General features: G+C 55.4%; 1 protein-coding gene and 1 long non-coding RNA gene across 5 annotated transcripts in view; one reads left to right on the top strand and one right to left on the bottom strand.

Annotated features, from left to right (window-relative positions):
* Positions 1–2807, top strand: part of LOC145524665 (uncharacterized) — a 17499-nt gene extending 14692 nt beyond the window's left edge. Inside the window, exon 2 of the long non-coding RNA XR_014067736.1 lies at positions 423–2807. This is a non-coding gene — a long non-coding RNA (uncharacterized LOC145524665). The remainder of the gene's footprint in view (positions 1–422) is intronic.
* ZNF775 (zinc finger protein 775) overlaps positions 1–13738 on the bottom strand; it is a 20700-nt gene extending 6962 nt beyond the window's left edge. The window contains exons 1-3 of one of the 4 annotated variants that reach the window (XM_081537305.1): positions 13652–13738; positions 4321–4392; positions 3595–3659 (exon numbers count right to left, since the gene is read on the bottom strand). Coding sequence is in view for 3 of the 4 variants with exons in the window: in XM_081537302.1 (XP_081393428.1) it covers positions 4321–4348 (28 nt within the window). In the remaining variant the exon portion in view is untranslated. Of the gene's footprint in view, positions 1–2843; positions 2967–3594; positions 3660–4320; positions 4393–13651 lie in introns of those variants that run through there. The other 3 variants (XM_081537303.1, XM_081537304.1, XM_081537302.1) reach the window with 3 other exon arrangements.

Here is a 13738-nt window from a genome sequence, read left to right as displayed (position 1 = left end):
TGCAAGAGACCCCAGTTTGATTCCTGGCTTGGGAAGATCCCCTGGAGAAGGGATAGGCTACCCACTCCAGTATTCTGGCCTGGAGAATTCCATGGACTGTATAGTCCATGGGGTCACAAAGTGTTGCACACAGCTGAATGACTTTCACTTATATAAAGGACCCCTATAGATAGATGAAAAGAGGCTCACTCATCACTAGTGATTAGCAACGTGCCAAATAACAGTGTAGCATCTCTCTTCCATCACACCAGCAAACACTGAAGAAACTGATAATATCCTGACTTCATGATACAAATGGAAACTACACGAGAGGATAAGCACAATACTGACATGCTGGGGGCATAAATCATTCAGACTCTTTGAGGATAACTTGACAGCGCTTATTAAAATTACAAATGTGTTCTATCTTTCTGTCATGTAAGGATGTGAGAGTTGGACCATAAAGAAAGCTGAGCACTGCAGAATTGATGCTTTTGAACTGTGGTGTTGGAGAAGACTCTTGAGAGCCCTTGGACTGCAAGGAGATCAAACCAATCCATCCTAAAGAAAACCAACCCTGAATTTTCATTGGAAGGACTGGTGCTGAAGCTCCAATACTTTGGCCACCTGATGCCAAGAGCCGACTCATTGGAAAAGACCCTGATGCTGGGAAAGATTGAGGGCAGGAGGAGAAGCTGATGACAGAGGACCTCTTCCACCCAGCAATTTCACTCTAGGTATTGATGCTAAGAAATACATGTGAGCCCAAAGAGGAATGTCCAAGTATATCCACTGAAGTGCTATTTGTAATAAGTGAAAAGGAGGATAACAACCAAACTACCTATCAATAATAATTAATATAATGTTCACTCCCTTCATAATGTGGAGAACTGTGCAGAGACTGAAAAGAGCTATGTATGCTAATGTGAAAAGATTTCCAAAAGATTTTAAGAGAAAACAAACAACTACAATGACAAAAAAAAAAAAAACACATTGAAAATCAGTATCAGAAGTCTGCTCCAATTTATGGAAAATAAAGCCACACCTCTCTGTGTATATTCACAAGCTCAATCAGGGCCAGTTCACGCCAAACCCCAGATGGCGGTCACCTGGCGGGCGATACGGACCGTAGCGGGACTAGATGGACAGGCGAAGGGGACTTGCACCTCCTATGTGTTATTCGAATATTCTCATAAAAATTCAAACATTATAGTTTCTAAATCTTTTAAGTACCTTAGGAAATAAAGAGAAAACCTTCCCTCTAATCCAGTGGCCTTTAGTTCTGAGATCAAAGAGCTCTGCTCCACTCCACAGTCTCACTGGCCCCACGAGAGCACAGAAACCAAAGTGGTGACCCTGGGGGGCGGGGGAGGGAAGTGGGGGTTCCCTTACAGAAAGCACCCGTAAGGGGCCAGCTTTCCTCCTGGCAAAACAATGCCATGGGCCCTCCCCACGTGCTGGTTGTGAGATATCATTTTATCAGGAGTAGTAATTTGAAAATGAAAGAAGTGATTTAAATTGTGTACTGGCAGCAATCAAAAACCCATGTTTAATGAGTTTCATCGATTATAAAAACGTTCCCTTAGATGCACTGAACTGTTGGCCAGTGGACGTCTTTGACAGGGCCAGCTGTCCAGATGGTGGTCGGGTAGTGAATCCAAAATACAATCAGCTCAGACGGGTACCGCTGTCCCCAAGTGACGGGGCACCCATGAATGCCCCCATGAGTGCATGCTCAGTCGCTAAGTCGTGTCCAGCTCTTTGCAACCCCGAGGACTACAGCCCGCCAGGCCCCTCTGTTCATGGGATTTCCCAGACAAGAATACTGGAGTGGGTTGCCATTTCCTTCTCCAGGGATCTTCCTGACCCAGGGATCGAACCCCCATCTCCTGTTTGGCAGGTGGATTCTTTACCACACTGCACTGCCAGGGAAGCCCACGAATGCCCCCAGAACCCCACAAAAGCCACTGCCTTTCCCTGATTAAACCTGACCTGACATCCATCATGCTGGCTGATGCCTCAGAAGGCTCACCCTCCCAGCCAGATGTATAGTGGAGCCTGAAAGCCCAGAGGACACCTGCATCCACTGCTCCAGGGCCCCGGGGCGGGTGTATGTGGCTGAGTTGTATGGGGAGGCCCTAAAGCCCGGGATGGCGGGTGTGGACCCATGACCTTCGTGCTCTGGGACTTCGGTCATCCCGGACACCTTCTCCTAGTGATCAGACACTGATGCAGAGGGAAATAGGCCTCTGCCTGCTGATTCCAAGGGTACTGCTCCTCAGTCAGCGTAAAGAAGCATCATTTTTAAAACGTCTTCATGGTTCAGATCGGAGAAGGCAATGGCACCCCACTCCAGTACTCTTGCCTGGAAAATCCCATGGACGGAGGAGCCTGGCAGGCTGCAGTCCATGGGGTCTCGAAGAGTCAGATACGACTGAGCGACTTCACTTTCACTTTTCACTTTCATGCATTGGAGAAGGAAATGGCAACCCACTCCAGTGTTCTTGCCTGGAGAATCCCAGGGACGGCGGAGCCTGGTGGGCTGCCGTCTATGGGGTCGCACAGAGTCAGACACGACTGAAGCGACTTAGCAGCAGCAGCATGGTTCAGATGAAACAGAAAGGAATGGAGGGCTGTTGCTTCGTGGGTACCGGTTCTGACGTTACGGGACACTTCAGGAAACGGGTGGCGATGCTGCGCCTCTACGTGAATGTGCTTCGTGCCCCTGACCTCTACCCTTCAAAGTGGGTAAAGTGGTAGATTTCATGTTTTGTATGTTTCACCACGGTTTTAAAAATGCATTCAAATACAAATAAAAAAGTAAAGGATACTTAAAAGAGGTAAAGTCTCAATTATGTTGAAACCTTCAGCCATCTAGAAGAGTCATTCCTTCAGCCCGGCCAGCAGGCGTGGGAGCCTGTGAAGGCTGCGGCCGGAGGGGTCCCCAGGCCCCGGGGTTTTTCCACCTCTTCCTGATGGTGGAGCTGCTGTATGGGGAGAGAAAGCCTGGTGAAGCCCACTGCTCAGGTCTGAATTAGGATCCCCCTTATGAGTTCATGTGGGCAAAAGGGTCCTGCAGGGACAGGTAGGGATTTGGGGAAGGTCATGGATACACTGATGTATTTAAAATGGTAACCAACTAAGACCTGCTGTACAGCACATGGAACTCTGCTCATGTTATGTGCCAGCCTGCATGGGAGGGAAGTTTGGGGGAGAATGGATACATGTATCTGTATGGCTGAGTCCCTTCAGCATTCACCTGAAACTATCACAACATTGTTAATTGGGTATACCCAATGCAAAATGTTTTTGGTGTTAAAAAATTAAAATTTGGGGGAAAAATAAAGAGTCCTTCAGCTAAAACGTTTGGAACCATCTGTGCTAGGTTCTCCTATAACTACTATAACGTCAGCATAAGACACACACACACACCCGAGTGCTCTCAGCGTTCAAAGTGACAGCCTGGTGGGTGGGGAGACTGGGAAGCGGGTGGTTCAGCTCACTGCCCGGTGTCAGGACTCAGTCGCAGAGCAGTGGAGTGTCATAGAGCATACTGGCCCCCAGGAAGCCGGGGTTTTGTTTCTTTTTTATTCTGTTGCCTGATTTTTGTCTCACCTTAGGTCCACCGCAGTGACTGTCCTGGGGGCGGGGACTGCTCTGGGACCTTCGGGGCAACTCCCCTGGAGGGAACAGGAGGTAAAGAAACCTGGTCACCGTGCCCATGAGGGGCAGAGCGCCCAGGCCCCGTCCCCTCTCCTGGGCCCAGAGCTCCCATCGGCCCAGCCGCACCCACTGCAGGGCCGGCTGCAGAGGCTGGGAGAGCGGGGCTGCTCCATCCTGGAAGCAGGAAGCGGGTCGCTGGGGAGGGGTCTCCAGAGGACACTTCCCACTCTCAGTGGCGCCCACCCCCTGCCCGGGAGACACCAGGACTAACTGCTATGTTTCCCTACCACCACCACCATGCACAGACCCAGGAAGCTTTCATAGACTGAATTGGAGACGCTCTCCTGACGGACAGACAGCAGGTCTTGCTTGTTCTAACCGCGTGTCCCTCCCAGAGCACTGGCTTTCAGTACATGACCAGCAAGAACACGGTGCGCTCCCTGATCTAGCACTAACAGGGTGTGCGTGTGCGTGTGCGTGCGTGTGCGTGTGTGTGTGTGCGCGCCCAGCCTGGCAAGCAGGGGCTGGGCTTGCCCCTTATGAGCCCCGTATTCTGTGTTTGCTCCATCCTTTCCCACACTGTGGGTCTACTGGCCACCAGCAAGTCCTGCTCAGCTGCAGAAGGACGGGGCTGGAGAGGAGGCTGTGGGGGGCTCCCACCTGCCCGTCTGCTCTTACCTGTGCCGCCAGCCAGGCCATTCTCCATCCCCAGAGGCCCGTCTGCATCAGCCCAGCTCCCTGCCTGGCTGTCTGTGGGTGGGATGGAAGCAGAAGAAGAGGGTTGGCCTGAGACAAATGGACAGATGGACCTCACACAGGGCAGTTCCCCTTTTTTTTTTTTCTTTAATTTGGCCACATTGCACAGCATGTGGGATCTTAATTCCCCAACCAGGGATGGAAACTGCGCCCCTGCAGTGGAAGCATAGAGTCCTCATTCCCTCTCTTTCACGTCTCTCTACCTATGGCTTCTGTTGAAATGTGCAACAATTTTCACGGCACATATATACCTGCTCGGCAGGTAAAATGTGTACAATTCTCACTTTCTAAAGAAAAAACTGAGCCCCCCAACATGCACCCAGTCACAGAGGTGACCGGACGGCACAGCCAGGCAGGGTCCTGGGGCTTCTGACTCCCAGACCAGAGCCTGACGCCCACATTCTCAACACCTGCGGGGTGAGGTGTGCAGGAGGCCACACGTGAGAACCAGGAAACTCAAATAAGTCTAGAGATCCCCCCTCGTGGGTGTGAGGACACCCTGGGGGGGGGGGCGGGTAGAACTGTCCCTCCAAAATCACCAGCCCCCTGTCCTTCAAAGCCCCCGTCCATGTCCCAGTGAAAAACCCTCCCGGTGCCTCCCTGCCATCCTCCCCGCTGGGTGGGGGACCGACCTGGGTCCCAGAGGCCTGGTCCCTCGCCCGCCACTCTGGGCTCATGGTGAGCATTAAGCTTGGGTCTTTGGAGCATCTCCCAGCTGGCTCATCTGGTGCCTGGAACACGATCAGGACGGGGTCCTGCTGCTCTGTCGCCTCTGCCTGGGGTGTCCCCCTTCCCAGGTCCCTGTGTGGCCACTGCCCCTTCCAGGGCCGAAGGTCACCTGCTCTGAGTGGTCTTCCCTGGAGACCCTGTGTGCAATCACAACCCTTGCTCCACCTCCCGTTCCTCCTCGACATTTCCGCCACCCAACAGGGCATTTACTTTTCTGCTTATCCCAGACATGTCCATGCCAGGGGCTGGGACAGGGCCCCCTTGGGGGCACCAAACAGCCGTGTGTGGCACCAACAGGTGGCCAGCTGTGGGCACTCAGAGGTGCAACAGCTGCCCTGTGGTGCTGTGGGCGGCCCCTCCTGAGGACACGGATCTTGTTTCCTGTGCCAGTACCGACCTTGGCTCCCCTGCAGGCCCAATGGGCCCCAGCCTCTGCCCCACATACCTGGGCTCTGCCACCACTCAGGCACAGGGGCCCAGCCCCCCCTTGCTCTGCACCTCGGGCCCTGGACAGCCTCCCCGCTTCCCTCTCTCAAGTCCCCTCCCCTCCCAGCAGCTACTCCGGCCGGGACCCAGGCTGGGAATCTGAGTGGGGGGCCAGGAGTGTCAGAGCAATACGAATCTGATAGAAAAGTCTCTCTCCCTGCTGAGAAAAGGGAAAGAGACTCCCTCCCCTTTCTTTCCTTTTCTTTAGAATAAACTTCTAACTGGAAGTACTTCGAGGTATATGTAAATCTTTTGAAAAGTTCACTCAGTCTCTTGCCAGGACCCTTTCTCAAGGACCAGGGAACCATCTCTTCAAAGCACAAACATCAAGGCAACAGCAGCCAGTGTCCTCTCCGGTGGGAGGTGGGATCCTAACTCAGCAGCGCCCGGCTCCAAGCTGCAACCCTCCTCCCGATGTCACCGAGATCCAGGAGGTGTGTGCTTCCTTTGCATGAAGGCAGTTACTCTCCCGGGTGGCCGCCAATTCCAGGTGAATGCAGGGCGCACTCTGCGTGACGAATGGTGCTATCAGGTCCCTTCACCCAGAACAGGTTACACTTTCCCTCGAGAACACGTGTGCAGTGGGGTTGCATCTGCTGGGCTATAAGATAGCATGACGCTTCTCTCTGTCTTTGCAGTCTCTTTGTGCATAGCCTGTGACGTGCATCTTGCTGGCTTAATGCTTATCCAGTAATAAAACTGTTTTCTTTTCTATTTTTGTGCAGAGCTTTCCAGGGTAGGAAGGAGATTTTGGTTTTTAATTCTATTTCCCCCACACGGGTCTGTTACATACTCCTGCTGTGGGTTCTTAGAGATGCTAAAACCTGCCTGAGGTGCAGAAGAAAGAGGGCTAAAAGGAGGGCAGAAGAAAGACCCCCTCAGGGCCCCTGATGGATGCTGGTGCGCCTGCCTTAGCACCACCTCTTCCCTCCAGGTTACTCTACATCCCACACTGTGGGGCAGCCTCTCACCAACTGGAGATTCAACGTCCGCCCAAGGAGACTCGGAGGGCTGGTGAACACAGAGGTCACCTCAACGCAGGGAATCTCAGATGGAGGGTGGAGGCTTGGGCCACAATTCAGGACAAGGACAGTGGGTGGGTCTTGGCTTCATTCATGAAACCCCTACACAACACAACTCAGGCCTCTTCAGCCAAATTAAATCTGTCTTGGTTATTCCGTTCTGTCTTAGGAGATATCCTGGAACTCAAAATCATCTCAGATGGCAGAAGGGCTTCAATTCTTGGTGACCAGTTCACGGGGAGTCACCAAGCTGCTCATGGTCCAACAAAGACCAGATGTGGAAATGGAAGGAAGGGACCTTCGTGGACCGAGGGGACGAAGGGAGAAAGGAGAGGGCAGGGCACAGGAGGAGAGGCACAGAGGATAGGAGTGGGGACAGGGGTTGTGTCTCGGGGGCCCACCTCTGCCCGTGTGCTCAGGGGGTATGTGTCCGGAACCCAGGCCGACAGGAGTCCTGCAAGCAACCCCTTGAGACAGCCAGACCTCATAAGGGCCCTGTGTGTAGTGGTGTCTTTCCAGGACGGTCAGGCCACGGCACACCCCACCCCACCACATGGCACTGCCCACCCTTCTCACCCACGAGACCCATCACTCAGCTGGCTGGAAGGAGACACGTCCAGGGACCCGGCGAGCAGAACACCCCAGCAGTGGGGGTACTGGTCCCCATTCACAGTGCCCCGACTCTGGCCTCTGATGACCTCTCCCCTCCCTGCACAGCAGGTCCCGTGGAGGGTGGGACACCCACCAGGGCCAGGTCTCGGTATAGGGCCCTGTCACCTCCCCCTTCCCGGCCCGGCTCCGGGTCAGGCCCCTGTGGGGACGAGAGCTCCAGGATGGGAAGGCCTCTCCGGCAGTTGCCATGACAACCGCCAGGCCACACGATGCGAGACTGTGGTCCACAGCAGGGGCTGCAGTCGCGGGGGCAGGGGAGGTAACAGAGGAGCTTTGGGCTCAGCGGGAATTTGAGGAGGGGGAGGTGCACAGTGGCTGGGAGGTGGACAAAGCCCACGGGCCGGAAGGGCCAGTGCAGGGACACATCCAGGCCATGCCGCCACGTCATCCTGATCTCAAGGCCCTGGATCTTTCCCAACAACCCAGCACAGCTCTCTTCACAGACTCAGGCCCCAGGTGGGGAAGAAGCAGATGGCACCTTGTGTGGCCTTTGTCACCAGTGGAGTGGGACTGGCCACATGCCCTCCACTAGGAACTGAGGCTTCCAGGGTGGCACCGCCCAAACTCCGGCCAAAGCCCAGCTCCCAGGCTGGCTCCCCTCCAGCGCCACACCCAGGTCCTCGTCTTCAGCCACTGCTCACTTCTGCCCAGAGCCCCTCCCCATGGGAAACTGTGGACAGGGGGCGGTCTTCTCAAGGTACCCTCCCCATCAAGCTGACTGCTCCTCTGCTCTCACACCAGCAGTCAAGACCCCCAGGGAGGAGCGCAGGCCAGCGTTTAGCAAGGGGTGGGCCAGGGCCCGCGGGCTCTAGCCAGCCTCCACCCTGACACTGCACTCTCAGAGTCTTCCGGGGACACACAGACCCTGTCTGTCCTTACCTCACTCACTCAGGGGGGGCAGGGGTTCCCTGGACACCTCAGTACTGAGCTGGCTCTGGGAAGAAGAGGGGATGGCCAGCCAAGACTCAGTAGGGACCAGGAGAGGGACTGCGTACCAAGCACTCAGCAAGCATCGCCCGCTTCATCCTAAGGATGCACGGCTCCAGCTCTGAGACGTTAAGCGATTTGTTCAAGGTCATACAGCTAGGAAGGGCTGTGTGGGGCCCACCCCACCCCACCCCAGCCAGAGCACCTTCTCCTGGACCAGAGCTGCCTCTAAGAGAAGGTGAGGGATGCACCAAACCTTAAGCTGCCAGGACCTCATTTTCAGGCGTCTGGCCTCTGTACTCACATGTGGTTATTTAAGTGTCTATAAATTAAGTTAAAAACTCAGTTTCTCAATCATACTGGCCACGTTTCAAGTGCTCAACGCCCACATGTGGCTAGAGCTACCATAACGTCCAACGGAAGAGAAGATTTCCAACTTCACGAAGTTCTGCTCCAGATATAAAGCTCCGCGGAGTGGGAGTGGGGGGGTCCCCGCCTGCCTGGGCCCGAGATGGAGAAGGTGCTCAGTTTATACTGAATGCATGAAATGGGAGGACTGACAAGGGGGGTCCTCTGGCCCCAGTGCTTCATCACAAATGACAGACACCTCAGGACGAGCTAATGATGTCCTCTGCCTGGGAAACAGAGTTCAGTTCATATCAATGGATGCTTCATTTAAGGTTTACAGTCACAGGTGGTTGCCAAGGGGGAGGACGATGGGGGAGGGATGGATTGGGAGTTTGGGATTAGTAGAGGCAAACTATTATATAGAGGATGGATCAAAAACAGGGTTCTCCTATAGAGCACAGGAAACTATATTCAATAACCTGTGATAAACCACAGTGGGAAACAGTAAAAAAAGAATGTATATATATGCATGCATATATATATATATATATTCTTTATTATATATATATGTATAACTGAATCACTTTGCTGTCCAGCAGAAATTACATCATTGTGAGTCAACTATACTTCAATTAAAAAGATATTGATAAAATACAATCATAGGCATATGAGAAGAAAGTGATCTGAACACTCAATGCACACAAAGACATCCAGACATAATCCTATCTAACATCCAACAGGGCTGAGCACACACAAGCTTAAAGATGCAGAAATGCAGAGATACTCATACATACAAGAACGCTTGCCAAACTGCACATGCAAAGTACGGAGAAACTGAAATATGAAGAAACCCATGGACACCCCTACAGATCCACAGAGATACAAGTGTGCCACCATGAACCGCACAAGCACAAGTCACTACCCTTTCACTGTTGGAGGAAACAGCAAGGTGACTCCCCGCTGACACAAGTGTCCTCAGGAGCTACGACCAGCCCTCCACTGCTGCAAAGATCGGAACTCGGGGGGCACCGAGGCCACAGGGAGCCGGGAAGCGATGGCGGGGATAGGGAACAGTCACCTGCTGGGTCACCTGTGGGGTGAGCTTAGGGCAGGGACAGCATGAGTCAGCAGCGGGAGAAGCTGGAAGGGCGCAGAAAGCTCTAGAAAGAAGAAGAGGCTGTTCCCAGCAGGCCAGGGCAGCCCGAGACCCAAGGCCAGGCTGGAGGGGTCCCTCCAGGAGGCGACAGCAGGCCACTCCCCCCTCCCCTGGGAAGCTGATCCTCTGAGTCCACCCCTTGCAGTCCGCTCCCAGCGCTGCCCCCTACTCAGGCCCACGCACGCCGGGACCCAGAATCAGGGGCCCTGAGTTCGAGCCCCGCTGCCCTGGGCAAATGACTGCTCCTCTCAGCCTGGGTTCCCAGTGGTGAAGGTGGCTGAAAACGCCTGCTCTGGGGGGTTGCTGCCAACATCTGGTGGGGAAACACTCGACTTCCTGAAGCCTATAAACCGTCTTTTCTCTCCTATCACCGGGGCCTGAGAACAACCCACACCCGAAGGTTCTGAGCCCTCTCCCCAGACACCCTCCCTGCCGGCTCACTCTAAACCGGCCCTCTTCAAGCGGCTTCAGAGTCTCCGGAGGCCCCCGGTGCCCACATGGGAACCCCACACTCTGCTCAGCAACGGGAGCTGGCCTCCCAGGGGAGCAGAGCATAGACAGCTCTCAGGGGCAAGGCTGCTTGCAGAGCCGGGCTCCACAGAGCAGCTCCAGGTACCGCCTCTCCCAGGAGAGGGAGGCTGAGCGGGGAGGATGGTCTCCTCCGGGCTGAGTGGGGCGGGGCCTGAGCGCCAGGCAGGGGGCTGGACTAAAGAGCTAAAGAGCTCTGCCGGCTCAGTTCAGGCGAGCCCCGGGACCTCACCCCCTGACTTTACGGGGGGCAAAGGGGCTCGTCCAGCCTGTCTCCCAGGAGACAGCCCCCAGGCCGTCTTCCAAAGCCCATCCCAGGCAGGCCACTTGCGCGGGAGGCCTGGTCCCTGGGCGTGGGCTCTGGCTGGCCCCTGGATAATCAGCAACCTTTCTGAACCCCCATCCAGGGACCCACCAGACCTCACACCTCCCTCTCCTCCAGAGTTTATGACCGAGGAGGACATACAGATTGATCCCCAACAAGTGGCTTTTAAATGATATCAAAAAGGCAGGGCAACTGCCATTCCCACCTTCTAGGGCCCCGGGCTGAGGACAGACAGGCAGGCCAGGTGAGCATCACCTCCGCCCCCACCTGCAGGCCCGCCTCCATCCCACGTGCCAGCATCAAGCACGCCCAGCATCTTTCTACACGTCCCACAGCACCTCCCAAGCCCCTGCAGGGCCCCCACCCCATCTTCCTGTCTCATCACCCTCCCTGTTCCTCCTCATTCCTGGGGTCTATTCACCACTGGATCAGGTGTCCCCCTGCACACCTACTGTTATGGCTTCTAAGGGTCGCCCCTTTCCCTCCTCCTACACCAGCATCTTCAGACCTCAGGCTCCCAAACACCATGGTCCTCAGTCCCAGCAAGGGGGTGGGGCAGGCCGGCATCCCACAGAAAGACCAGGCGGGAGGAGGAGGAGGAGCCCAGGACGGGAAGGCCTGAGTCCTGGGGGCCCGGCTTGCTTCTGGTTAGCCAGGTGGCCCTGAACCAGCCAGTCTCCTTCCCTGGGCCTCAGTGTCGCCATCCGCAAATGGAAATCACGCTTGGTCCTCTGTGGAGAATTGCTCCACCAAGCAGTGTGGGCAAGCATTGCGAAAGGACTCTGGGAAAGGTTCCCGAGGTGCAAGAGGAGTTCTTTTTAGGTCGCTGCATGGCCATCACCCGCTCCCCACTCCTCAACTGGACCTCAGAATGGTACCTCACAGCTGCCCTGATAGGAAGAGCCCAATTTAGGGACTTCAGTCTCAACATTCCCTGGGAACCAGGTCCACGGCCGGCCAGGGCAGCTGCCCTGTCCCATCACGCCAGCCCACCTCCCAGAGGTCCCGGGTTCAACCCCACACCAGTCCCCAGGGGACCACCTTCTGGGACTCCTGCCCCACCTGCCCTGCCCAACATGCACACCTTTGTTGGGACTGTCCCACTCCCCACCTCCCTGCCCTAGGCCTGCCCCCACCCATGGCATCCGAATTGCCAGTCTTTGCTCGCCCATCTCCCTTCAGAAGACCAAGCAGCACCCATATTCTTCTGCTCCCAATCCAAGACTCAGGAGCCTGCCAGGGTTTGGGGACCCCAGTGACCTGACCGAAGGCAAGGGATGAAACCAGCTGCTAACAACACTTTGAACAGTTATCACACTTTAATTCATAAATGCTTTTCCATCCCTCGCTGTATTCACAGGAGCTTGGCAAGGATAAGGAGTGTTTCCCCCTTTTTGGATGAGTTAGAGCTCAGGTCTCCTTCTGCACAGCCTGTCTGCTACTTCCCTGCAGGCCACCCCCATCCTAGGAAACCTGAGATTCCACCTGAGATACCCTCACGAAGGGGGTAAGCTTGTACCAAGGGGTGCACGGACCAGCTCTACACTTTGGGCATCCCTTGCCCCTCCAGCGGGGGACTCTCCAGCCTCTCAAAACTCTCACCACCTTTCACTACTGAAGAGTGCAGCCCTCACAGTTCACAGGCCACTAAATCGTATTAGTGCTGTTTTAATACCTCCAACACCTGCCACGGCTACAAGCGTCAGCTTCTGGAAACAGTACTTTCAGGTTCTTCTACAAATTTCTTGGCAAGACCATTTAAAATCTGGCCTCTGAGCACCTCTCACTGCACCACCAACCTACCCCCTTGTCCCCAAATGCAGCTGCCTGACCTTGCTGTGTCTGGAACACCTGTCATCAGCCTTGGAATACCCTTGCCCAACACTTCTCTGCCCAGACCAAACCAGGGATCACTTTCACCAGGAAGCCCGTGTGGATTCACCAGGCTCAGAGCGAGGACCTTCTCCATTTAACCTGTGCACCTACCCAACCCAGTACCATCCACATGGTACAATATTATAATTGGTGTCAACAGCATGACTGTAAACATCTTAACACAGGGAGACTTTCTCTCCCCAACACCCAGCACAAGGTCCAGCATGCTGCAAACCATTAATAAAAATGTTAACAAAGGAATATTTAAATAAAAGAAATATAAGTCCAAAACAGATTAGAAGCACAGAACCACAGAACCTTAGAGCTGAAAGGAGACTAATACCCTCCAACCTCTCCATTTTACAGATGAACCCTGGGACCCAAAATGGACACATAGTAGTGGAGTCTGGCCATCACGGGCCTTGCCTCGGGGCTTTGGCCACACCCCACCCCAGGTCGGGAGGACCAAGCACGCACCAGGCTCCATCCTCCCAAAGGGCTGGAGCAGACCGCATCTCCATATGCTCCACCTTCAGGAGGGAAGAAACCCCCAGCGCCGACCCCCACCCCCACTAAGATCTTGGCTTCCTGTGCCCATCTTCCTGGAATGGAGGTTTCGGGGAGACCCCTACACACACACACCTTCAATTTCCGTGGTGCTTCCCTGTCATTGTTCTCGCCCCCAAGCTCAGGCCCATTCATTTAATCATTTATTAAGCACCTACTATGTGTCACTCTGCGGCGAACACTGGGGTTCCCGCCCCTGCAGGAACTCGGTCTCTGGGGGAGGCTGACATCACTCCCAAACATCGGGACCGGCTCTGGCAAAGCGCGGCCAGAGGCGGGCGGGGGAGGCCGAGGGGCAGTCCCCCCCACCCCAAGCTCACCTCCCCGCCTCCCCAGCTCTCACACCCCACCTTCAGCTCTGCCCCGGCCTGCAGCCCCTCCCCACGCACGACCCGAGCCCCCTTTTCCCGGTGGGCTGTGTGGGGGTGGGGAAAGTTCGGGACTGAGAGCGCGCGGGGCGGGGGGCTCGGGGGACCCCGGAGGCCGCCCCCAGCCCGAGGCTGGGTGGAAACGGCGCGGGAGGAGTCGGGCGCTGGCCCGCGGCACGGCCCGTCCCTCCGCACGCCCCTCCCCGCCCGGATTCAGAGGGACTCGGAGGGAGGAGACGGGAATAAATACCTTTGACTTTGTGGCTAAGGTTAACGGGAACTGCCACCCCGGGGCGACTTGGGCACTGCGCTCCCCGGGTCCCGCCAGTCCCGGGGC

The sequence above is a fragment of the Giraffa tippelskirchi genome, chromosome 10 (genome assembly GCF_054371585.1).
Source record: "Giraffa tippelskirchi isolate mGirTip1 chromosome 10, T2T-mGirTip1v1.2.pri, whole genome shotgun sequence".
Taxonomy (NCBI): Eukaryota; Metazoa; Chordata; class Mammalia; order Artiodactyla; family Giraffidae; genus Giraffa; species Giraffa tippelskirchi.
The sequence above is the reverse complement of the archived record's forward strand: the minus strand, read 5'-3'. Positions and strand labels throughout refer to the sequence as shown.